The sequence below is a fragment of the Leptidea sinapis genome, chromosome 46 (assembly GCF_905404315.1).
Source record: "Leptidea sinapis chromosome 46, ilLepSina1.1, whole genome shotgun sequence".
Classification (NCBI taxonomy): domain Eukaryota; kingdom Metazoa; phylum Arthropoda; class Insecta; order Lepidoptera; family Pieridae; genus Leptidea; species Leptidea sinapis.
Window position 1 is genome coordinate 2,521,450 of NC_066310.1, and position 27,828 is coordinate 2,549,277.

The 27,828-nt window shown below is 34.6% G+C and overlaps 2 protein-coding genes across 3 annotated transcripts; one reads left to right on the plus strand and one right to left on the minus strand.

Annotated features, from left to right (window-relative positions):
- Nucleotides 1-1,108: 1,108 nt before the first annotated feature.
- LOC126977985 (minor histocompatibility antigen H13) lies at nucleotides 1,109-13,244 on the plus strand. Of its 2 annotated transcripts, none has more exons than XM_050826710.1 (6): nucleotides 1,109-1,409; nucleotides 5,910-6,091; nucleotides 8,831-9,005; nucleotides 10,150-10,333; nucleotides 10,627-10,936; nucleotides 11,520-13,244. In XM_050826710.1, exons 1-6 carry the CDS (start codon nucleotides 1,218-1,220, stop codon nucleotides 11,581-11,583), a joined length of 1,107 nt encoding a protein of 368 aa, XP_050682667.1. In that variant the 5' UTR covers nucleotides 1,109-1,217; the 3' UTR covers nucleotides 11,584-13,244. The 2 variants fall into 2 exon arrangements, with proteins under 2 accessions (XP_050682667.1, XP_050682669.1); XM_050826712.1 differs by lacking the exon at nucleotides 1,109-1,409 and adding an exon at nucleotides 5,397-5,420.
- Nucleotides 11,575-27,616, minus strand: LOC126977988 (RNA 3'-terminal phosphate cyclase). The gene is made up of 9 exons (XM_050826718.1): nucleotides 27,483-27,616; nucleotides 27,280-27,397; nucleotides 26,486-26,612; nucleotides 25,919-26,104; nucleotides 21,076-21,214; nucleotides 20,432-20,538; nucleotides 15,008-15,155; nucleotides 14,455-14,565; nucleotides 11,575-13,917 (listed from the first exon to the last, which is right to left on the minus strand). The coding sequence occupies exons 1-9, from the start codon at nucleotides 27,522-27,524 to the stop codon at nucleotides 13,834-13,836; spliced, it is 1,062 nt and encodes a 353-aa protein (XP_050682675.1). The 5' UTR covers nucleotides 27,525-27,616; the 3' UTR covers nucleotides 11,575-13,833.
- Between the last annotated feature and the right edge of the window lie 212 nt (nucleotides 27,617-27,828).

Sequence of the window (27,828 nt, forward strand, 5' to 3'; positions counted from 1 at the left end):
TTTCACAGCATCATGACGTACGGTATATTACTATGGGGTCATGCTGCTGACATTGATATAGTGTTTGCACTGCAAAAGCGAGCTGTTCGTGCTATATATCAGCTTGGTTATAGACAGTCTCTCAAAGAAAAATTTAAATAAATAAATATTATGAAATGGAAATGTAATGTATGTTCACAAAAATCGTCACCTTTTTGCTCTTAATAGTGATTTTCATTATTATAACACTAGAAATAAGGGATTGCTTGTAACTAATTCTAGTAGGCTTCATAAGATACATAATAGCTTTAAGGGTAAATGTATACACTTCTACAATAAAGTCCCAGCCACTGTTCAGGCATTATCTATAAATAAATTTAAATATTTTATAAAAAAATGGCTCTATCAGTCTGTCGGACAGCCTGGGACTAGATTGTGATTATTTTATAGCGATAGAAATGACTGTACAATATTGTATATTTTTATTGAAAAGAGCGCAAAAAAAAAGGAATGCTGGGAGAGTTTCTTGCGCCGCTTCTTCTCTCTCAGTGCGCCATTTGTTTCCGAAGCGGTAGTAGTATAAGAAATGACATCAAAAAGAATTCTAAAGGAATCAATTTTGAGAAAATAAATGCCTTTTTTGCCTTTTAATGGTATTATGATTGGTTTTTTAACACATAAAAAATGAATCACAAATTTAAAAAAAACCACACTCCCACTGAAGGACTAACATCCATGGTCATGAAATTAATAAAACAAATCACCACAGTCCAACGGAGACTTTCAAAAAAAGCTCGAGTGATTGAGTTATGAGAGATTTGTGATGATGAGTAGGTACAGATTTTTTTTTAATAATTACCCATATTCATTTTAGCGGACGATTCAGTAATTTTATTCTTCCGATAATCGGCGACTAATTAATTTTATTCGAGCAAGAGCCTCTTTTTAATTATCAAACTTTGTAAGGTTCATATTTTCTCAGACAGAATCAGAGAGAACTTAATCATTATGTTGGCTAGGGGTACAGGATACCTAGGTATCTAGGGAAAGGACACGTAGCTCCAATTTGACCAACGTTACAACTCCATATTGATTGATTGTCATTTGTATGACGTACATGTTTCCGAGTCGACTTGTCAAATCAAATTATCAACTACAACTTACAAGTTCCGAGTACACATACATTTACTTGCAGATTTATTATTTTCAAATAGTTTATTGTTAAAGTTTTTATTAAAATGGCAGAATCTGTCACTGAAATCCCGATAAATATAGAAGAGACCGTTAAAGAAGTAATACAGAATGCTACCGAAAAACCTCCAAATAGTATTGAAGGTGTTGCGATTGCATATCTTAGTTTGGTGATAATGGCTATTTTGCCGATATTCTTTGGATCTTTTCGTTCTGTAAAATACCTTAAAGAACAAAAGGTAAGTCAGGTCACATGTGATAAGCTTTAAAAGTTTTGCAATCATACTCATTCGATACTCCAAAATGAACGTAAAGTGTAATCGTGGCAATCATTTTGGTAACCTTTATCTTAGATTTAAGGTGCATATTGTATTTAGACACAACGTTAATGCAACTTATGCACATTGATTTGAGTATTACTTAGGATAAATCATTAAATTTTTATTTTGATCAATGTCTTTTTTACCAAATCCAATTATTATTTATCATAATACACAAAATAACACCTCTGACTAACTAACACTTTGCTTTATAATCAAAATACATCTTTTAAGATACATTTTATATAACACAGCACTTAATATGTTTTCCTCAATAATTATTATGCCCAAGAAGGTTACAACTCATAGATAGATACTCAGATGAGCAATAATAATAATAAAACCTATTTATTTCCAATCTACTATTTAATCACATTCTTTTAACTATGATTACATCTATTATAATAAATATTACTTACTGTTACCATTATTTACATAGATATAAGAAAAAAATATCTAATTTTTATTTGTATTAATGACTGTTCTTATGTACTGTCTTCATCATTATTGATTGGAACCCCTTCTTGGCCTACTCCAGCTTGTTCCATGCCTCTCTGTCCATTGCTATCTTTTTCCATAAGTATCCTGCTGTCACTTGAATGTCTTCTATCCACATTTCCCTAGGACATCCTATCCTCCTTTTACATGAGTATCATACCTGATAAAGATTTTTTAAACCTATGGCTTAAATAATTTTTAGAGAGATCTATCCCAGCCACTGTTCAGGCATTATCTATAAATAAATTTAAATGTTTTACAAAAAAATGGCTCTGACGTAAATCCTATTACTCCACTGCTGAATATCTAAATGATCGGACAGCCTGGGACTAGATTGTGGACTCTACAATATTGTATATTTTTATTGAAAAGAGTGCAAAAAATGAATGCAGGGAGAGTTTCTTGCGCCGCTTCTTCTCTCTCAGACCGCCATTTGTTTCCGAAGTGGTAGTAGTATCTAGTAGTTATTAGAAATGACATCAAAAAGAATTTAAAAGGAATCAATTTTGAGAAAATAAATGGCTTTTATGCCTTTATATGTGACTGTACTTCTGAAACTTTAACCTATTAAGTATAAGTAAGCCAAGGGTGGTCCAACTGATTATAAAAACCTCAGATAATGATTTAATACAATTTGTGAATCCCCATTCTGTTATGACTGTAAAAGCTGTATTCCATTCACTTAGTATAGCTTATTTTGTGTCATAGTAGTATCACATAACAATTGTTTTATTACATTTGTATATACAATCTCTTTTCTCAAACTTATTTTTAGAGTGTTATTTGTACACCCTTATATTTACATATCAGCTAAAATCAAGATAATTTTAACTCAATATGGGCCTGTAAACTGTGTTTTTCTTTAAGGCTATAAGAAAAAGACATTGTAGATACTCATTTACTCTGGCCTCACAGCATCCTGGTTATAGTGAGATATTGAAGTTTTTTACATTTATGTAACCACTATACTTACTATAATAAAATCTTTTGTTTTATAGCTTTACTCATCATCATTATTCATAAAGGCTAGCAATATTCTTCCAGTCAATAATACTTACTATAGAAAGATTTAAAAGTTTATTATTATTATTGTATTACGAGTACAAGTTTGCCCTTATAATTAACTACACCATCAGGAATACAGTGTATGGAATATTTAAGAAATTGCACATTACAAGGATACCTCTGTGTAGTATTGGTATCAACATGAGACTGAGCTGAGACTTGCTCTTCGAAAATCAAATTTAAAGTCACCTGATCAAGCTTAAGCAAGCTTCTTTTCTAGGATAACCATGAAACACGCTTGTTTATTTTACAAAAAGTGATCAGACATAGATTTCCATTATGTTTCAAACATTTTATAACTTTTTTGTGTGGAACCCTAAGTCCTTCATTAACATACTAATCTGTCTAAGTTCTAAGTTAAAATTGATTCAGCCTTTTGGAACAAACAAATCAGCAGCTATCTAAAAAAATATTATCTGCATGGAATATAATATTAAATAATTTTAAAGAACTTGTGTAGATTTTTTCGTAACTATTTCACCAAAAATTCCATTGTTATCATGTTATATTACCCAGTTTAGTTTTTTACATAAAACAATTACAATTTTAATATATTGTAAAGAAGTAAAATTTCATTATGTTTTGTTATCTGTTGGCAATGTATTTTACTTAAAGATAATTGAAAAATACATTAACATATTCATTAAAATGTTTATTATACTAACTGACCAGACAGATATTGTTCTATAGATCATAGAAGAGTGCTGCTTTTATGAGTTAGACAAAAACCACTGTTATAATCTAAACCAATTCAAGAAGTTAGAAAAAAAACAAAACATTATTTTCAGTGATCTATTTTTATTAGAATGTTATTTCTTTAAAGTTTTCTCTTAATACTATACTTAAGGTAAATAGCGCGAACAGCCATCTTCTGTAGCACCTAGATAGTAATAAATATCGGCACAGCGATATACCATAATAATCATTGAATAGTTAAATTTTTTGTAACAAAAAATTCAAAAATAGTCGAGAATAATTTATTGTCATAGCCGACAATCTGTCCCAATTGTTTTCGTGAACCCAATTATAGTATGTGAAAACTCATCTTAACAATTTGTCGTGCGTGTTAATTATTTTCGACCAGATATAATAAACGTCTCCAAAAATTATTTTGTTGTAAAATGTTGAAGGGCATTCTAGTCTAATGACTAGAATGCCCTTCAACATTGCATTTTATGAATTAATTATAGGGTGGATGTCTTTACGTTACAAATATAATATCAGCGCTACTTTTACGCAGTAAGCTTATCAAGTTAATCAAAGTCGTGATACTATTAAATCGCAAAACTAATCGTTAAACTATATCTTAATATATATATTATATTACGTGACACGTTGTTTGTCCGCAATGGACTCCTAAACTAATGAACGGATTTAAATGGGGATTACTTCATGGAGTGCAGTTTAGTCCAACTTGAGAGACAGGATAGTTATTATTTCGATTTGGGACCCATAATTATTTTTATTTTCAAGATTTGTTTTGTATGGACATATTTTCTATGAGAGACTTTAGTGACGCACGGTTTAACAGTTCCACTGTGAAACAATTTCATTATAACAACAGGGAGCATTTATTACGAAATAATTCTTGATGTTTTGAAATATTTTTGGCAAATTCCTATAAAACAGATTTTTTTATTATCTACAGAACAAAGTCTGTCGGGTCAGCTAGTAATATATAAAACACAATTAAGAAAAGATAGAATCCGTGACAAAGAATTGTAAAAATAGGTAAACAGAGTTCTGCCAATTTTCTATTAAAATAAAAGCTTGCCTTGAAAGGGTAAGGTTACAAAATTTTACTACTGATATAGCTGGTAATATAATACACACACACCAACACGTGCACGCACGCACATACACACACACGCATTCTCATCCTGAAATATAGGGGTGAGGTTTTTTTGATGACAGTAAGGGACGAGACGAGCAGGACGCAGGACCAATGCAGTGCCGCTCAGGATTCTTGAGAAACCGAAAAAATCTTAATACAATTAGTGGACTCCTTACCTTGAGACATAAGATGCTAAGTCTCATTTTCCCAGTAATTTCACTAGCTACGGCGCCCTTCAGACCGAAACACAATAATGTTTACACATTGTTCTTCAGACACAAACTAACAATACCAACTGTTAAAAATGTAACACTTATTAGTGTGAGATCTTTCGTGAGGAGAAATAAACATTTATTTTTATTACTTGAAATCGCTTAACTTTAGTTTCGGTCCAATCGAAGGTCATCACGCGCCCCCTCCATCTCAAGCCGCGAGTTGCGAGCGTAAGCACGCTGTGCAAAACATGGCCACGGCCGCAAACTCATATCAATCACCCTAATGAAGAAACATATGTACACCACACCTATTGAATGGTGCAGTGTTAAATATTTATGGAAAAGTGTTACCACGTGGGAGGCATTTTTGCACAGGATGCCGGCATATCACAACGGCGCCTATTTCTGCCGTGAAGCAGCAATGTATAAGCATTACTGCGTTTTGGTCTGAAAGGCGCCGTAGCTAGTGAAATTACTGGACAAATGAGACTCAATATCTTATGTCTCAAGTGACGAGCGCACTTGTAGCTGCTCAGAATTTTTGGGTTTTTCAAGAATTATGAGCGGTGCTGCATTGTTATGGGCAGAGCGTATCAATTACCATCAGCTGAACGTCCTGCTCGTCTCGTCCCTTATTGTCATAAAAAAATGATGTCTCATGAAAGTTGCAGGAATTTTAATAGGAATTTGAATTTTGATATAGAATCCTAAAATTTGTGTTTAATGTGAAGCAATTCTAACTTAATTTTTAATTACCTATTGCTACTTATTTTATTCGTATTTATTTAAAATATTATTATTTTTCAGGAGTCAGGCGAGCGAGCTGAAACAATGTCCAACAAGGATGCTCTTATGTTCCCCATCATTGCTTCGTGTGCCCTCTTTGGTCTCTACATATTCTTCCAGTTCTTCTCTAAGGAGTACATCAACCTGCTTCTCACTGGCTACTTCTTCTTCCTAGGAGTATTGGCGCTTAGTCATTTATTAAGGTAAGCTCTATGAAAATGTATGTGTGTATCAATGTTCACCTAAAACTCGAGAACACTTAGCCCAATTGAAATGAAAATGCACACATATAAAGGATGCCACCACATAACCACTCCTATGAATATTTTTTATATTAGTGCCGGATAGGTGGCGCTGGTGTAGTGGTAGATTTTTTTGGGTGAAACGAAGCGCACCGGGCTCCAGCTAGTTTAATATAAATCCAAAAAAAATAAAAATAACTTTTAATTCCGCTCTGATTAGCGCTAACTTGTGTCACACTAAACTGCGGAGATCCAAGGTACCGACACAGCCCAGAAAGTCCCAGTTTGTGAAACTAAAGTGGCAGTGGTCAGGGCACTTAGCTTGACGGACAAATGGCCGGTGGGGCAGTAGAGGCCTCGAATGGCGATCTACGTACCGGAAGACCTGTGGGTAGGCACCCCACAAGATGAACCGTCGATCTGGTCAAGATCGCCGGAAGAAGTTGGATAGTTAGACTAGATTAGACAGGACAGTTATCTCAGACTGCTGCCCAGCAGGGGCCACTGCAAATCAAGCCGGAGCTTAGTGACGTGTCGGCAATTTCTATCACTAACCGTATTCCCGAATTTTGGACTGACCAGCCAAGAGTATGGTTCATCAGAACGGAAGCGGTACTAGGTCCTCAAAAGATTGCTGATGAAGCTCAGTTCCAGATTGTTGTGTCAAAACTGGGTAAAGAGGCTATACAGCAGGTAACTGATTTACTGATCAAGCCCCCTGACAATAAAAAATATGAAGCTCTTAAGAGTAGGTTGCTGACTATTTATGAGGAATCGGAGAATCGCCAGATACAAAAACTGATTGGCGAAATGGAGCTAGGCGATCAAAAACGTTTTAGTAAATTCGGTTTATTTATTAATCTCAGTAAGTGTTGTTTTGGAAAATCAGAAATTGAATTTGTAGGGCATACAATATGTAAGAATTGCATTCGACCTTTGGTTAGCAAAATCGAAATTATTAAAAATTATCCTAAGCCTAAAACGATTGATGAGTTACGTCGCTTCTTAGGAATGGTAAACTTTTTTCGTTCTCATATTCCCAACGCAGATAAGTATCAAATAGTTTTAAATAATTATTTACGTGGTGCGTTGAAAAGAGACAAAACACCAATTGTATGGAAAGCTAGTTATAATTAAAAATATAATATTTTAATATTATATTATTAACATTTACAAAAAAATTTCGGTGTGTTGTATCATATTTCTGAAGGTCAGGAAACACGCCTTGTTTAATACGACTATTAAAAACGTTTGCAACATAATATGGTGCTATGACATCAAACATAGAACTAATTATTTTTACAGAAATAATTGGTTCCGCAGTTTTTTCATGTTTATAGAGTTTTAATTATTTCTGAGAGGCTAACAAGGCTGAAATTATAATATGTTTACATTCTGTGACATTATTCAAAAGAACTCAGTGACTCAGCAACGCTGGTGGAGGAGACAATATGCATATCGCTTCAAATGTTCTCCGGATGGCAGAGAACGAATTTGAGATTGAGACAATTAAAATCCACGGTGGTCGCCGCGCAAAATTACTATCGTCCATAATGTGTGACGACTTTTATTAGCTTTTTTTGTCCATTCAAGACGAAATAGGCAAAGGCAAGAAGGTACATGCAGCCATGTCAATAGATGGCAATTTTTCCGCCGTGAAGCAATAATATGCAAGCATTATTGTTTATTAAGCGCCGTAGCTAGCGGCATTACTGGGCTAATGGGTCTGTACCCGTTAAGAAGTACCTTACATCAGCAATAATCTTTACCAGTGGGTAGCGTCTTTCATCTATTTGTACCCTCAAAACTTAGCAGCTATTGAATTCACTGGGCTAATGAGACATAGCATCTTATTATCCAAAGTTTCGATTGCAGTCGAGCCTTTTAAAAAGTTCGCTTTTTTGCCCCAATTTACTGAAGTACTTACTCATATCGTATCGTCCTGGAAACACCGCACGAGTAAGCTCACAGCTTGATTGTACGTGTAAGAAAGTTTCTTAAAACCACATTCTAGAGAAACGCCGCACATCCAGATTTATTTGGTCAGTTCAGTTTTATTTTGGTCGCCTCAATACAACATTCATCAATAAAGAGTTGAAAGCATTCAGAAACGGTTCATATGGCTTGATGGCAATTGTATATGCATCCCGCATATGCAATTGCCATCGTACCGTGATAAGTTGAGACACTTCAACATGAAAAGTCTTTCTGTTCGACGAGAAGTGCTAGATTTGATATTTTTATACAAAATAATCAGAAATCAGCTCGACTGTCCATCCCTCGTGCACTCCATCAGCTTACGAGTTCCCCGCCGAGTACCAAGGCGTGCGCAGGTTGGAGCTGGCCTGTTCCATCAGCCATTTGCCAAAACTAACCTTAAGCAATCTTCTCTTATACCACGTCTATCAAGACTTTATAACTCCATCTGTAGTGAAGTAGATATTTTGAAAGATTCGTTACCTGCTAAAAATAAAAAGAGATTGTTAGGCGCCAACTTATTCCTTTTGGTCATCTTGTTTTATTTTATATTATTGTATTCTTGGTGTCACGAAGTAAAGACTGTGCATGTTGTGACACCTTAATTTGTTGTACATTCAACTCATATTTTGTTAATATTCAATATATTTTAAGCGTATTAGAATGTAACTACTACTGGGTGTCCTATAAATAAATACATTTGTAATGTTGATGACATTTTAGCCCTATAATCGCGCTGGTAGTCCCCGCGTCAGTACCCAACGTACCCTACCACATCCTGTTCACGCGCGGCGACCAGGACGCGCGCTCCGACATCGTCAACTACAAGTTCACCTCGTACGACGTCATCTGCCTCGTCATATCCCTCATCCTGGGCGCCTGGTATCTCTTCAAGAAGGTATGAAGCGTTCATTTTTTCCGTTATCGTATCGAAGGTTTCCTCTCTTCCTACCCTCCTTCAAATGTCGCCCCACCGCTGAACGATGGTTGGCAGTTTAGTGCCATGGTAATATACAGTTAGAATCAGATGTCAGGCACTCCGAAAAAGAAACCGTTGCACCTAACCAAAGGCATCATCAATCACGGGGCAAACTCCGGTGTCTGATGGAGGATCTTCGATTTCTATGAGCAGTCAGGTAGGTGTGTGTATTGTATTGTTATTGCCTATTCCAAAGTGACATCATCATTAGTTAGAGTCCGCCCGTCAATATTTTGCGGAAACAGAAACATTCGCCAGAAGGTTGCGAGTTTGCCAAACATGTAACAATACGTATGGAAAATAATTAAGTCGTACCTTATAATTCACGCCATAAAAATGGCACATACACATCGCCTTATTTTATTGAAGAGACAAGGCAATCAGTCACTAGATAGAAACTGATCACCGACACCCACAATCTCTTGTAACACCAAAAGAATAACAGGAGCGTTGCCGGTGTTTAGTCCTGGGAATACCACGCGCGGCAATTCATTCCAAAGTATAAAACAGTATGTGGTAGAAAGTTTCTTGGAAACCGCACAATGTAACTTTTCTTGTTATCCAACATCAGGATAAGTCCGATGTGATGATTGATATGTAAATTCCATCAATGTGACTTGTATAGACGGGTATCTATAAGTTTATCCTAGTTTTATTTAAATATTATATTCATTATTGTGTAATTAATAAAACCTTTTTTAATTTTGGTAAATATACTCCGTAACAGTATTAATAGCACTGTGGAAGCTGCCCTCAGAACCAGAGTGGATGAACGTATAGCATCCAGATGATGAGGTACATAGTAGCAAATATTATGGAATTCCTTGAAAGTAATCATATATCTTCAGATCTTCGTAACAATCCGTGACAGACACGATAAAAGAGAACGCAGAGAATGCTATGCACATGAATTATTATAATTCATGCTATTCTGTGTTGCATTTGTATCCAATGGAAACCTGCATGATGGCTTGCTATATCCCGTTACTTGTGGAGCATTCCTATCATTTGATAATTCTTTTATTTACCATTCTTATTCTGATCTGTTTGTGTGTGTGTCCAGCACTGGATCGCGAACAACCTGTTCGGCATCGCGTTCGCCATCAATGGCGTCGAACTTTTGCACCTGAATAATGTGGTAACGGGCTGCATTCTGCTGTGTGGGCTGTTCCTTTATGACATCTTCTGGGTGTTCGGCACCAACGTCATGGTCACCGTCGCCAAATCCTTCGAGGCCCCCATCAAACGTGAGTATTGTGCTGTTTACTAGGGTGACATTTAAGAAAGTTTACAAATGACAATCCACAGACTTAAAATATATATCTACTAGCGTCTATACGACCTGATAATTGTCAAGTTGTTCGACTAAAGAAAGTTACAGGCCCAAAAGAGCTTCAAACCCTGGGCCGTTTTCAAGCAAAATAGATGCATAATAGTTGATTTGAAATAATCCACGAATAACGAATATGCGGCGAAGCGCGTTGTGTATGAACAAGTGTGTTTGAGCAAGGTTATCTAATTGGTTTGTTGTGTACTCCAGTGGTGTTCCCTCAAGACCTGCTCGTGAACGGTCTGAACGCCAGCAACTTCGCCATGCTGGGTCTGGGTGACATCGTGGTGCCGGGCATCTTTATCGCGCTGCTGCTCCGCTTCGACAAAAGCCTGGCGCGCGGCTCCGAACTGTACTTCCGTGCCACCTTCTCCGCGTACGTCCTGGGCCTGCTGGCCACCATCCTCGTGATGCACATGTTCAAGCACGCGCAGCCGGCGCTGCTGTACCTGGTGCCCGCGTGTCTGGGCACGCCGCTGGCGATCGCTCTGCTCAAAGGAGATATCAATGCCTTGTTCAAGTAAGTTCATCATTCATTGTTTTCAACATAAGCCTATTTTGGTCTCTAAAGCGCCATAAACTATTAAACAATAATATTATCACATTACCCTCCTCTGAAATTGTTCTAAATTATGAGAAGAAAAAAAAAATTGTGTGTACTTATGTATGCACGCAAGAAGTAATACTTCTTTGGCGTAACAAAGCAAAAATTCTAAAAATTATTTATTCCTCTTGCTATTCTATGTTTGTAGAAAGAAGAATATTGTAAAAATGGCTATGACAATTAATTATTAATTAACGAATACGGCTGTACAGGCTTGCACCCTTTGCCTATGATAATAATGGACGAAGAAACCTAAAAAAAGAGCGAATGTCACAAACGTCAGAAAATTTGCGCAAAATAACGCCCAATTCACTTTTTTTTAAACATTTTCCACTTAGTAGAAATGTATATGACTAAAATGATACAGCTTATTAGTACCAAAAAATTTCTGTTATGAATCTACTGTACAGAATGTATCTATATGTAAAATAGCTGATTGGTTCATGTGAAGGAAGGGTAAAATTGAAATAATTTTTTTAAACCTTTTAATCTGTTTCAGTTATGAAGACCAACCAGCGCTTGTGGAAACGCCAGAGACAAGTAAAACAAAAAAATCTGAATAGAAGACATTTTAATGGTAACAAATAAATGACAAGCACAAAGTTAAGCACAGCATTATGTAGTGATAAAAAAGGGGGGGGGGGGGGGGGCATACAACTGGTGATTTAAACTCTAATATTTACATCATTTGAATTCTAACTTTAAACACTCTATTCTCACATATTATATTATGTAACCAAATTGTCGGATTTAAAATAATTGTATGAAACAATGTCAATATCCATTTTACTATAGTGTAAAATACATCATTTATAATTTTTGTCCTGTAAATAGGACAATTATATGGTCTCAAAGTATTATTGGTGTATAAATATTCACAGACAAAAACTGTTGAAGGGAAAAAGTTGTGAAATTGACTCAAATTTTTGTATTGTCTTTGATATCTAGTTGTGGGTAGGTGTATAAAACTATAAAAGCATTTTTGGTAGTCAATGGTGAAAGTTATGTTAGTGTTACTGTATAAAAATAATTGTGTCTTATCCCCATTTTTTTCCCCACTCCTATCTAGAAGTTGTTGCTTGCACATTCTGTGCATCCAACTTTGTTTTCTTGAGTAGTAATACTTCAATAGATAAGCTTTCTTTCATGCCTGATGTACTGTTTTTATTTTTTCTTAGTGGTACACGGAAATTCGAATTAGACATAAAAGTATGTAAACGGGTACAATCTTTTATCTCTTACCCAAATCTTATGTGGGCGTTGATCTTTCTTCCATTGCTATTTAATATATAAGAAGAATCTTATTTCTATATGGCAACACATGTTAGTGCTGTCAAATTAATATTTTTTATTACGAATATTTTTATATTGAACGAAATCGATGTAAATATCTAAGTTAGGAGACAGCAATTTTTTGTTTGCTTTTGTCGAAAGTTTGCATTATATACTTAAATATTATAATATAATATATTAAATCTTGTTATGTATTTTATTTTGTAATAATCATTTTAGCTATTAACTTAGACATGACTTATAAAAATTATTTTTTGATGTTTATGATGTGAAATATTATTTGTTTTCTATTCAAATGGATAAGTTAAAATCCTTGAAGATTAATGATAATTTCCTTTTTTCTTATTACATATAAAGAAAATTTTAATATGTTGCATTTAATTGAATTCACATTGAAATGTTTGAGATCACTCTAAATTACTCAAGTTATTCCGAGATATCCACAAATATTATATTCAAATGATCTTAAGCTTTATAATAAATTATTATTCACCACTTTGAGTGTTATAGGCATAATACAAACTAATATATAATAATTAAAATAAAATTCTTAGTTGCATATGCCCAAGGGGGAAATCTTAGACATAATATTATTATTTATAATATGGGCGGGGAATCAACTAATGTCATGATGCTGCCGGGTGTGTTTCATCAGAGTGCAAAAAGAACAACAGATCATGTTAATAATAAAGTGTTCAGTGGCTTCCATATTCTTTTTCTGATCCTGTTAACATTGATTAAGTAACATTTGAACTAAAGTTGGTAATAGATTTATGTCAATAAGGTTTTGTTTGCAAGCTTTATTTGAAGTTTGTGTTGTGTTCGTATAAACCATTGTATCTGTTATATGTGTGAACTTGTAAAAATAATTATGTATTGCAACAATCTCCATGTCGATTGGACTAAGAAATAAATATTGGATATTAAATTACTCGTACTTTCTTATTTCAATGTTCTTTGCTAAACTATAAACTTATATGTATAGTAAAATTAACGATTTACGTTGTTATGGCAACAAAAAAAACTTTTTTGCAATGGGATTTGTTTCATAATTTATTATTACTTTAAAACCTAGATCGGTCCCATCACTGAGAACTTCACTGATTTACACAATTTAACCGCTTTTCCAACGCGAACGGAGAGGACCTATTAAGGACTCCGTTCAACTCGCAACGGAGTCCTTACCGCCAAACCATTTCCCGCTCATTACCCTTTCGCGGTGGAAAACGGGCTTTACCATTTCATGAACAAAATTGAATTGCAATTTATACACAATTGTAGATTTTCTGTGGTAATAATAGCAAATATCTTTCTGTCTTGCTGAGGTAATACAAGTCATTAATAAAACAACATCATTGATCTCAATGTCTCTTCTCCGCTACTAAAATGTAGTCACCAACCACATGGGCTGCCATATTCCTTCATTACAAGCACGGGATGCCATGGTGTGTCACAGCTATACTGCTTCCGTGGAAGATGTGGCAGCAACAATATGTTATAGTGCCGGCAGTCTCTCTAAACTACTCTAAATTTTTATTTTCGAGCCCCAATCCATGGCATTCAATAATATGACGGGGATGTTCCTCTCTTACTGTGAAATTAACCTGAAAATAATCGAACTAATTATATATGTTTGGCATAATATGAGAAATTGGTGGTCATTAGCTGATGGTGAAGTCACATCCATCACAAGTATAAATTGTAACATTGTTACCGCGGTACCTTGGAATAGGCACGATTTTCGTCTCTCTCAGAGCCACATTTGTTTCCGAGTTAGTGGTATGTGTTATATTTATCATAAAAGTGGCGAGACGAGCTAAATGTGCACCTGATGGTAAGGACACCTTGCCCATTTCAAATTGACTCGGAATTCTTGAAAACTCAATTATGAGCGGCTAAGTTAACAGTTAAGTTTTAACAGGACAGTGTCTGAAGGGCGCCGTAGCTAGTGAAATTACTGGGAAAACAAGACATAACAACTATGACTCAAGGTGACGAGCGCAATTGTAGTGCCACTCAGAATTTTTGGGTTTATCAAGAACCCTGAGCGGCACTGCATTGTAATGGGTAGGGCGTATCAATTACCATCAGCTGAACGTCCTGCTCGTCTCGTCCCTTATTTTCATTTAACAAAGACATACCTTAGCGACCAGTTTCGCGACGTGCATGGCGGTCTTGGTGTGTAGTGTTATCTCGTTCACACTGATCTTGCTCTCTCCCTTCGCAATGCACATGTATATTATCAATTGGTCCTAAAACAAAATTATTTTATTAAGACATAATGAGACATTTTTATCATATTAAGCTGAAACTATCAAATGAATGAATGATTTTATCATTCAATTAGGCCTCATAACGTTTAATTTGTGAGTGTTGAGTCAAGTTTCTCTGAAAACAAAAATAGTGCGGTTTTCAAGGAGCTTTCTTCCACGTACTATAAAGCTGTGTAATGAACTTCTTTGTGTGGTGTTTCCTGGACGATACGACATGGGTACCTTTAAAAAAAAGCGCGTACACCTTCCTTAAAGGCCGGCAACGCTCCTGTGATTCCTCTAGTGTTGCAAGAGAATATGGGCGGCGGAAATCACTTACAAAAAACAATTGACAAACATTGACAAAAACAAGCTCTGGTCTGACGAAGTTCGCTTAAATTTTTTATGGAATTCGACTTTTTGTGGTGAGGCGAAATTATACCTGGGCGTGTGAGTCCAGACAGGTACCAGAGGACAGCATCTCCCGCAGTATCCGTCCACACTGTGCGCCGGTGTCGTAAGGCCGCTGGCCTTGTCTACCGAGCGCATCACAACCTAACACTAGGCCACTGCTCATTGTACACTGCAAACTGTGAACACATAAAACATACATAGACCATATATGACGACCTGAATAGCCGAGTGGTTAGCGATCCTACCTACTAAGCTAGCGGTCCCGGGTTCGAATTCCGGTAGGTGCAAGCATTTATTTATTTATTTTATTGGAAAAACACAAACAGAAATACAAATACATGTGTAGACAATAAGTTATAAGAATTATAATACATGTATTCTAAACCACGTGTTCCGCTGATTTTTAACAATATTGCGTTATCTACGCTTAATACTACTAATGCTTAAAAATTAAGATTAAAAATAATATTTATAAGTAATAGTAATAGTGACATATATACATATTAAATATTTAAAAAATAAAATAAAAATAATATAATTAAAGATATATAATAATATACCTACACATATTATAGTAATACACTAAAATATATATTATACCTACTATCTATATTATACACATTTTAGGAGCCTGTATTCTATGTATAGTTCATATTTAAATTTTGTATTCGTCTTCTTGCTTCTTTCTTAATATACTTATAACCTGGGATTTAAATGTGGACTGCTTGTCATGAAAAATATCTAAATTAGTGAAGTATTCATTATATCTATAACACATTCTACGGACGGGTGATCGTATTCCAGCATTTGTACGCGATGGTGGTACTTATATAAAAGAGTCTTTTAGTCGTGTCACGTGCACGCTTCGTGGTTTTGTAATGTACTTTATTAATTAAGTCAGTGCAATTTATGTTATTATGAATGATTTTGTATAAATATAGTGATTCGAGTTGTATTCTACGGTGATGAAGTGATGTCATATTAAGTTGTTTTAGTATGCTTCTGTAAACATTTTTCAGGCATCTAAAATTTATTATTTTAAGCATTTTTCTCTGAATTTTTTCCAAAGTCTCTGTGTAAATATTGTACACAGGATCCTAAACTATGACTGCGTATTCAATAGTTGACCTTATGAGAGTAGAATAAAGATATATAAAAGTTTTTAGGTTACGGAAATTTTTTCCTATTCGGGAAACGAAACCAAGCATCTTAAATGCTTTGCAATATGTTTATTCATTAACATTTTTGAATCTAAAATGACTCCTAAATCACGAATTTCGTCAACCTTACTAAGTTTGTTGTTGTTAATATTATATGTAAAATTAATGGGTTTATATTTTATGGTGAATATGAATGTTTGTTTCCGAGTCATGGATGTTTAAATGTATTTATGTACGTTTATATGAATTTATGTATGTTTAAGTAAGTATATTGTATTAAATATATCATTGTCTTGTAACTCATAACACAGGCTATAGATGCTTAACTTGGACCAAGATAATTTGTGTAAAAAGTGTGTCAATATATAGATTAAATATAGAGTAAAGAATTAGTTACAAATACTTGACTATGGCGAAATAGATGTCGCAGTTTATTTGCGAACGCTATTTACGCGTAGCTCAGGATTTCCAACCGCGAAGCCTCTAAAAAAGTATCGTACTCTATACTAGCGGCACGCTAATCGGCCGTTTTGACGTTTGTCTACTCATGAAGTTTCGTATTAATTAATAATTACATTGAAGAAGCAAATTACTGTTCTTTATTGTCAATAGTGACGTACAGTTAGTCATAAAAATTTATCAAATGTATAATTTTAGAACACAAAATTTATTTATTACATTGATTTCTAAACTATGTATATTATTAGGGTCCTGCGATAATTTATTTTTTATTTTTATAAGATTCTAATTATTGCTGTACTTATTTACCACAAAAATTTTTGTTTTTCAAAATTCAAAATTTTTAATCTAATACGATCGTCACATAGGATCACTGGCCAGCACAATTACAACCTCCGGCAAACTCGCGTCAATGCTCAATGCAAAACAAAGCAGTTTCGACTTGACGTTGCTTCGAAAAGTACGAATTGTGAGTATACTGCGATTGTGATATACTTTTGACCTGGCTTTAGATTTCGGATATTGATACTGCATTACTGTTGACCCTTGCTCGTTAATTTGGACTCTGTTTACGCCTTTTGTTGTGGGATTTCGTCGATATGGCCGAACGTACTAACAGAGAACTGTTCTAAACAGTCAGACACGTGAGTTCGTAATACGCCTTTGTAACTATTTCGACCGTGAATCTCAAAATTGAGGGCCAATTTTAGCTGTAACGCAGCGTAGCTGATGCGCTTAATATTGGACAACGAACTGTTAGACGAATAACTAAAGAAAAATATGGCGAGATTGGCACAGAAGAAAATAAACTTCACACACCAAAAAAGAGAAAACGATCAAAACCAGTCGTAGGCATCGATAGCTTTGATGGCGATGCCATCCGAAGATATGTGCACGGCTACTATTTACGGAAGGAGTATCCAACAAGAAAAAGTTAGTGCAATCACTGAAGGAAGTTGGATTATTCTTCGGTGGGGAAATTTCTTGAACGAAGATTTTGAAGACCGTTGGATTTAGATACAAACAATGTAACGCAAAATACTGATGAAAGGTTGAAAGATTTGATATCGTGATGGCAAGATATAGTTTTTTACGGCAAGTAAAAGAAATTGAAAATTGGCAAAATGTTGTGTTTTTGGATAAAACATGGCTTAATGCTAACCATACTGTAAACCGTTCTTGGACCGATGATACTGCAGCATCTACGTCCAAAGTTCCTGTTGGAAAAGGATCTCGACTTATAATTTGTCACGCCGGAACCCTCAACGTGTTTGTCGAAGGTTCGCTCATGGCTTTTGCGTCAAATACGACTGGAGAGTATCATCAACCAATGGAGAAAGTTTACTGAATGGTTTACCTCAATGTTGTGTAGCCTCCCTGAACCATCTATTATAATTATGGACAACGCCCCATACCACTCGATGCAAATTGACAAGCCACCTGCCCAATCCCAAAAGAAAGCTGACAACGTCGCATGGCTTCAAAAAAATGGCGTAGATGCAAACAAAAATATGTTAAAAGCGGAATTATTACGTCTTTTAAAAGAAAACAAATCAACCAAGATCCGATACGTAATTGACGAAATAGCGTTAGAACATGGAGTTATACGGTTACCGCGTCACCATTGTGAATATATAATGCAATTGAGTTGATGTGGGCTCAAATTAAGGGATATGCTGCAAGACGCATACTACATAACCCCCATTTACCAGAACAAAAATGCTAAAAATATTAGAAGAAGCTTGTGAACATGTGACTAAAGGGGACTGGAAAAAGGTTGTGAATAGAACTGTTAAATTAATAAGGGAAGATTATGAAAGACATGTGAAAATATATAATATTTTAGAAAACGAACTTATAATTAATGTAGGTGATGATAGCATTGACGACGCGTCGTAGTAGAAATAGCAGTATGGACGAATCTGATTAAATCTGGCCTTTTGTTACACCTTTTTTGGTCTCTTTTTGTATTCATATGTTTCTTATGTGCATATAAAGTATATATATTCATTTTCATTCCAATATTCAGTTCGTTCAAATATATTAAGTAAACATTTATATTTTTGTTTTATTAAACCTTTTTAATCAGCTACTACTTGCAACAAAAACTAATAGATTTTTTTTTAAATTAACTGGTTCCGTCGACTGAATGTCGACGATTCGGCCAACGTCAAGGTGGAGAGATTTTTTATTTTAATTTAGCTGATTGAAGTATGTAAAGAGCTGCTTTAAAAGGAAATGATCGGTTGAAATAGCTGTGTTTTTTTTTGTGAACTGAAGAATAGGCAACAAGAGTTAGTACGGTTAGTTATAAACACCCATAATATTAACTACCTTGTTAGTATCTAATCTAAGTTTAAGGACGAAATGTGTGAATGTACGCGGGAATATGTGCCTAATAGAAGTGTAGAAAGTATGGAGGATAGAAATTACAATTTAATATTATTGCGGGAAATAAATTTGTAAAGAATCTTTATGAAAGGGGAATGGCATAAAGTAAGAAGAAAAGGGATGTTGATGGGGCGGGGGATATCCTACGGTAGAAGGTCATATAAAGGAATTGACAATTTAGAGCAATAGAAAAAAATATGTTCAAGAGTACCTTCCTCGAGGCCACATTCACATATAGAATGGTCCCTTACCCGGATCTTGGCCAAAAATACTGGGGAACAGACAAATCCCAAGCGAAGTCGTATGATGACAGAAGTGATATAAATTAACAAAAATCTTATTTTGTAAAATGAAAAATGGATTTATTTTATGATATTAATGTATTCGTCATCGGTCCTCGATAAATCTACGAAGTTTGAACTAAACCTGGCCGTTTAAAGTGGGTCAAAATGGCGCCCAATTGAGTTGGTTACAAACAAATACACATACAGGTGAAGCTAAGAAAAGCATCTAAAAAGTAAGCTTATTTCGTAAATACTTATTATAAGTACACATGTCTTTTCATAATATTCGTTACGTCGATCAAATATATTCCTACTAGTTTCAGCTACACTTTTCTATCTATAAAGATATATACAGAAATAGTCATAAAAGTACATCTCGTAAACTGCGGAAACTATGTAATTTTTTTACTTCCGGTTTGTTTACCCTAAGCGAAGGTTTTATGCATCAAAGACACCAATTTAGAGCTAAAGAGGCGAAAATGTATTTTTGTTCCGCGACACTATGAGAGCTAATAAAATTTAACTATCGCGGGCGCATGTCCATGTTTGACGATATTGTCGGTATTTTGAATATTGGTCCATGTTATAATATTGTTTAGTAAAGATAAGGTTTTTTTTAAGATAACTTTATCTGTGAATATTTTTGCAATTTTAAAAAGCACACTTTCGTATTTTAGCGCATCCGTACGTTGGCTGTGATTGGACAAAGTGAACAAACATAAGAGCACACGTTTATTTATGTTCTTATTTCTAAAGTAGTATTTCAACGAACAAACTCAGATCGCCCATAATTTATTATTCCTTTCATTTTTATTATATTCTCTTCCTTTTCCAATGGGTTTTTCATCTTGCTATTATTTTTTTCACTTTTTATCATTTTCAAAGGCACTGACTGGCCTTATAAAAGTTTTTAATTAATCAAGCAGCTATTATTTAAAGTATACTTTTTTATCTCTGTGGGCGAGTCGCGGTACGCCGAAACTCGTTATTTCAAAATAATGTTAATACACTAACATGCACGCATTCACACACACTTTTCCCATGTTATTGGTAACCTTGGAATGTAAATTGTATCCATACAGGACAGGTTATTCCAGTGTTACACCAAAATATGTTCAGTAATATACGATAAAATGTTTGTACGTAATAAATACTTACATAATACCGTGACATTCGTCGCGTACTTGATCCACTCTCTCTTTGAAATTAATCTCAACGGGACTATTGGCTGCATCACTTGCTCCGGTAATCATCTCGCGAGCACACTGTCAACAATTATTTATTTATTTTGAACCGACTTCAAAAAGGAGGAGAATCTCAATTCAATCGGTTTCGTTTTTATATCTCAGCGTAATTGGAGTACATACACACTGATTACGCTGAGATTTATGAACCGTTTTACATGATTCATCTTAGTTTGATGCAGAATGTTTGCCATTTAGTCCCATTGACATGGTTTGGCTCAGTAGTTTTCATTTTATGAATATTTTTGTGCCAAGCCAAATATAATAGCAAGTACCTACACAAGCCATCCGTGACTTTGAGTGGGATAGCTTCGATAAGATTTATTCGATAATATAGCTTAGATAAAACAACCCAAGCACTGACTTAAACCCTATCGATAGATAGTATTTTGTTAATATTAAAGTTGTCAGGTTTGCATTACATCTTTATTAAGTTATTTTATACATTTCAGTTTTTGAAGTTGATTTTTTTAAACGTAGTTCTTGTTATAATTTAATATAACCATAGTATGCGTTCGGTAGACGCATGTCTGAAAAGTACATTGCAACCTTACGCACCTCTAAGGTTAACCTTCCTGATACGAAACCCCAGCCATGTATGCCCTGTACTTCCCCCCTGGTTGTCATCTCCACGCTGCGCATCGAGTTCACCGGATTTATAACTACCCGCACATGACCGCCGCCACGCGGAAAGTAACTGTAAACATTAATATTTTGATCATATTATTGGATTATATTATGACACTGACCTGGAAAATGTTGTTTTGCCATACAAATTATATATGTAAACCTTCCTTGAGTTTCAACGAATCTATTACAAAAGATTTCATTGAGTTCAGTCGAATAGTTTAGGAGTTATTAGGGAACATACACACATATATATATGTGTGTATATTTATATATATATATATATATATATATATATATATATAATTAACCGTTCTATGTAAAGGTTGATCCAGTAAGATATTAAAAGAAATGTTGATCCACCTTTTTGCAGTGTATAATTGGTTCTTTATAAATATAACTGATATACTTTGATCCGAATTTGAAATGGAAGGGTTGTTTGGGGATCTGCATCGGTCGCTTTGCAACATACTTGCCATCAAAAAATACATTAACAAAATGTTTTTGTTGATCCGTGACGGTCGCAAAAATTATACCGACGAGTCAAATGTGCATCCGTTTTATATTCATGCTCATGCGCAATCTTACTAACTAACGTTGATCCGAGGGCATTTGATCTTGAACCCGTCGACGCCCGCGCGGTTTTAATTTTATTACGGAAAAAAGACACTACTATTGAAAATCTCACTGACGCGATTGATTCTGAAAAATATGTAACATTTGTAAGTGCCATAAAAGAAATGTGTAGCTTTAATGAACAAACAGGCATGGTCAAAATTATAATCATACCCGCACGTATGCGTCCCGCTGTCTTGGGATGTGTTGAAATACTATACACACAGTCTATTATGCACAATGAATCCACAGCTTATAAGGAAGCATATAAAAAAACTAGATGACTTTAAATATTTAATTGAAATCAATTGAGAGTGGGAGATTTCGTTAAACGCTGAGAAAAGTAGAAAACGAAATCACTTAACCAAAGAAAAAGTCATGCCGCTGGACAGTGACATTAATACCGTTATGGAAAAAATCCATAAATTAGAAATTAAATATGCGAGCAAATTGAGAAAAGATAGATGTTTTTTAAATTATGAATTATTGTGCATGGTAACAATAGCTCATATTATAATGTTAACGTGACCGAAAACGATCAGGTGACGTAGCTAAACCTGAACTTACGTTTTACATCAATAGAAAGAATGAAGAAGTGTCCGAAAAGGTTTTGGAAAGTTTAACAGTAGAGCAGAGGAATTGTATTAAAGAATTAGACGTATTTCAGATTCCCGGTGAAAGAACAAGGGGTTGTATTTTGCTAACAAAAATAATGAGAGAAAACATAGATTTAATAATAGCTTGCCGTGAAGATTTAAAAATTCCAAGCTCCAGTCTATATTTATTTGCAAGACCTGGTACACAAGAACCTTATGAGGGCGGTAAGTGTTTAGATGTGATAAAAAAACAGTGTTATTTGAAACGCCCCTAAATGATTACATCCACCGGAATAAGACATCATATTGCTACAATGTCCCAAATTCATTCTTAGCAAAATGATCGTTATACTGAAGACATCATATTGCTACAATGTCCCAAATTCATTCTTAGCAAAATGATCGTTATACTGAGCAGATCGTTATATTGACAGGATTTCTAGGGTGTAATATATATATCAGTTCATGCACAAAATTATAGATTGCCTATGCAGGTACTCCAAAAAGCTGTTGTAGGATCTCAACTCTTAGAATATGAAAATACATTAATGGAGAAGAAGGGTCACAGGATAGAAACGATTACATCTCAATCATACCAAGAAACTAAAAACTTTGAGGAAGAGACGCCATCTTCAAAAAATCCGGCAATAGAAAGCGATCGATCTAACACCTTACTTACAAACCCCAAAATATCAATCAAAACACCAGAAACTACAGTCAATAATAACATGGAAGAAATAGAAATTGTAGACTATAATGAAGTAAACGATACAAAACAAGACAATCAGTACAAACAAGATCCTTAAAAATAAAGTCCCCAAAATTAAGCCAAACGGAAGCATGACGGAAACAAAATAGTCAAGTAGTACAAGTGAAAGCGATATTGATATATGATAAACAGATTCAGAAACGAAGTAAAACTAGACGAACAAAGTTCAAGCGATAGTGATAGTGATAATCCAATTAAGAAACGAAAAATAATCAGTCATAGAAAGTGGTCGGATGAAGAGATAAAATTAGTCAAAAAATATTTCCAATCATACATAAATAAAAAGATCAATCCAGGCAAAAACAAATGTATGGAAGTTTTAAATAAGGAACCTATTCTTCAAAATAGGATTTGGATGCAACTTAACACGTATGTTAATAATATTTATAAGAAAAAGTAAATATATTTTAATGAAGCTTCTGTGTGATACAACAAGTTCCTCTTAATATTAACAGTAATTGTATTGAGCTCATATGATTGATAACAAATGTTTTTTTTCTACATGTCATCCAAACTCAACTTCCATATAATGCGATAAGATCATTTTTTGCCTTTCAATTATTACTTTATATAATATATGTATCCATACTACTTAAACATTATAATAACAACTAGCTGACCCGGCAAACGTTGTTTTGCCATATAAAGTATAATTCACGCGATAGTTTTATAAGTATTAAAATATTGCCTATATTATAGCCTGTACATCATTTTGTTCTATTGTCAATAGTTTTTGCAGCGCACGCAAAAATAGGTTTTCGATTTTACACCTTGTGTTACAAAATAGCAATTTTATTACGGATCCCTAATTTTGAAAAAAAAAAAACATAGCCTATAGCCTTCCTCGATAAATGGACTACCCAACACTGAAAGAATCATTCAAATCGGACCAGTAGTACCAGAGATTAGCGCGTTCAAACAAACAAACACTGCAGCTTTATAATATTAGTATAGATTAGAAATTGTCCTTCTATACAACTATATCTAGTATTGGTAGAACTCTTGCGAGGGCCAGTCTGAGGAATGGCCAGACCTTTGTCAGTTAATCAACGGTCAAGCAGTAGCTAATCAACGCTACGGTGTTCCGGGTTGAAGGGCATTGTTTGCGGAGTCGTATAACGGGACTTCAAGACTCTAGATCTTATATCTCAGGGTACTGAGTGAGATACAATATCACATACTCTGTATGATATTGAGCTGCTGGCATGCATGCAGCTGGGCACGAAGCTTAACATGGGGTAAGCGACAAGCTCGTGTCGTCAACAAATTTCCTTACCGTATATATTATACAGGATGTCCCAAAGTTATGGGACATGAAGGGAAAGTACCTTAAATATCGAAGATAGGCTATTTTACTGAAAGAAGACTTTATGTTATTTTTAAAAGTTAGTACTTCTGCATTCAAAGATTTTCTAAAAATTACTTGCCTCGTCTGGGAACGAACTCTCGAACCGACTTAAATGTAAAAAAAATACACTCTTATGATGCCAATCGAAAGAATGGCCAAAAACTAATAACTCTTCTTAAGTAACAACAGTATTTTAAAAGAAAGTAGTCAATTAAGTGGGTCTTATTTGTAAATTAATTATTTAAATGCTCAAGAAGAGTTATTAGTTTTTGGCCATTCTTTCGATTGGCATTATAAAAGTAGGGGTGTTTTTTTTTACATTTCAGTCGGTTCGATTCCCAGACGAGGCAAATAATTTTTGGAAAATGTTTGAATGCAGAAGTATTAACTTTTAAAAATAACATAAAGTCTTCTTTCAGTAAAATAGCCTATCTTCGATATTTAAGGTACTTTCCCTTCATGTCCCGTAACTTTGGGACATCCTGTATATAATACCTATAAACAAAAAACTTCATAAATAAAGAAAAGTTAATGATTAGGTGATATTGCAATACCTTAGGTATGTCCAGTAGGAGGACTTGCTGCCTTCTGATTGGCCCATTTGAATCGGATCAACAACTATCGGAGTGGATTTGTATATTGGATCAACATTTCGGTTGCGTTTCCTAAACTTCAACGGAGTAAATCGTTGATCCGGCCGGAACCACATTTGTATGAAAAATATTATATTGGATCAACAAAAACCACCCGGATCAACATAGGTTTTCGGATCAACAAAGTGCTCGCGATATAGCACGCATGATCAACAATTGACGGATTGATATAACTATACATTATATATATACATATATATGTTACATCCGTAACTCTCCCACTTGTAAAAACCCTTGATCACCTAATACAGCACCCTTGGGCCTTGGACTCCTCCTATTCTTTTTTGCTCCAGGGAAGCATAGGGCAAACACCTATATGTAATTTAACATATTATGGTAAATTACATACATTTTTTTAATGATTCCTACAAATAATACCACATCCTAACAGATTTTTGTTTGCCTTTTGTAGGTATGCATATGGGCAAAACGTTAAGTTTTTTTAATGTAAATAAGTGGCCAGACAAGCAGGACGTTCAGCTGATGGTAATTGATACGCCCTGCCCATTACAATCCAGTGCCACTCAGGATTCTTGAAACACCCCAAAAATTCTGAGTGGCACTTGCGCCCATCCCCGTAAAAAGTATTGAATAGATTTAATTCAGGACAATATATTGGCTACATATTATCACAATAAATGTATGGATGCTTATAAGCAGTAAAAATACTATCCTACTACTACTGTCATTTACTATGTGTGGACACTAGTCTGCAATGCCATATGCCTATTTCTTAGCCAGAAGCCATATTATTATGTGTGGCACCACATGGCACAGCTATGAATATATTTACCCTCTCCGAATTATCTGCAAGTTGAAGTCAGCTCCAAAATGATTTAGAAGTTTCCTGAACACATGCTCCATGTAGTCTATTTGTGGGGCCATCTGTACATTGGTACCACCACGCAGGACCAGGGTCACAGGAGAGTCAGCAAACAGAGCACATGGTAATGCAACTTGTAGAAGAAGGCTTATCGAGCTGTAATTAGAAACAGTGTTGCTAATGTTATATTGTTGCAAATATACTGCAATATCTGTATGTATGCTTGTTTTATCAAGGTTATTAAAACATAAATGAGTTTCTTAATCATACCACAGATTGGGAATGGAGCAACTGCCCTCAGGCAATATTGTCCTGAAATAACATTTAAAAATAGAAAGCTGCTGAGTTTCTTGAGGCTTCTTCAATAAGTCATTAAAAATCCTATTTTAAATAAAACATTTGAGTTTAAGTAAGTAAGAAGTAAAGTTTTTTTCTTTTCTTATGTATTTGAAGCATTTTCCAGGTGGAACTCTCTTTTATGACTAATCTTCAAAACTTTTTTCAATGAACAGGTTGAAAATAAATGTATTTGCTTACCCAGCAGTTCCTGTGTCCACCTCATACAAGCCACCTGTAATGGCACCTGGAATAAGCTCAATTTCCTTTGAACCAATAAAATCACCCTTCACTTTGGCTTTACACATATCTGCTACTAGTCTGATTCCTGTGAAAAAAAAAACAATATATAATTTCCAAAATAAATTTAAACAATTTGTTATGGTTTTAAGTGATAACCCTCACTTCTAGGATTAAAACACATGCTTAAAAAATTGCATAAGGCTTAGCAACCATATTTTACTAAACTTGGGGGAGCTAGATATGACAACAGTGACAGAGCTCTTTACTTAAGCATGTAGCAATCCCAATAACTCCACAAGAACTACTCAGGGAAGTAAAATTGTAACATAATAAACAATTGGACAAACCACTAAGGAAGGCAATAGTGTGTATGCCCTCTTTATCCTTTGAAATAATTGTTTTTGTGACTTATGGGAAAGTCCCAAATAGTAATGATCAAGGAAGTAAACCAGCACATGAAATGACAGAAGACCCACCATAAGTAATGACATTGAAGATGAGCAGAAAAAGGGAGATCTGTCATAACTCAACCAACTGAATGAAAAAATGTCTTTTTACATAGTTTTACCAAAAACATAGTAAACGAGTAATACAAAAAAGATCTACTTTTACTATTGCAACACATACTTCATCATTATCATTATCAGCCGGAAGATGTCCACTGCTGGACAAATGCCTCACCGAAAGATTTCCACGATGATCGGTCATGCAACATATACTTATATCACAAGAATAAAATTAAATTCAAATACCTGATAAATGCTGAGCAGCTAAACCAGGTTTACTTCTATTTGCGCGAATATTTGTTACTCTAATAGGAATTCTGAGAATTGCGCTTAACGAAACTGACATGCGGAGAATCTGCCCACCCTGTATACAAATTACAAAGATTATTATAATAAATTATATGATAAGAATTAAGAAGAAATTCTACATCAAATTTTAAGTTTCTAACCCCTTCTAAAACACTTCCATCTATACACAGTATTTGAGACATTTCCTTTAATTAATTGTAATTCAACCTTTGTTGTTTAGTTTGAAATTGTACTAGTTTTCTCTGAAAGTATTTGCATAAATTGCAAAAATTTTTTTTTTATTCTAATTTAATTAAATCAAAAGTGACAACTTTTTTTTTTTTGGAGTTTATGGCCTGGTATCTAGACCTTTAGGCCAAGTCTCGGGTATTTTTATTAGGTATATTATAATTTCCCAACTGTATTTTTGATGAATTTATATAGAGGCACGTAATAGGATCTATTTTTCAACATATCACTCAGGCGGCGGGAGGGATCTTGCACTGT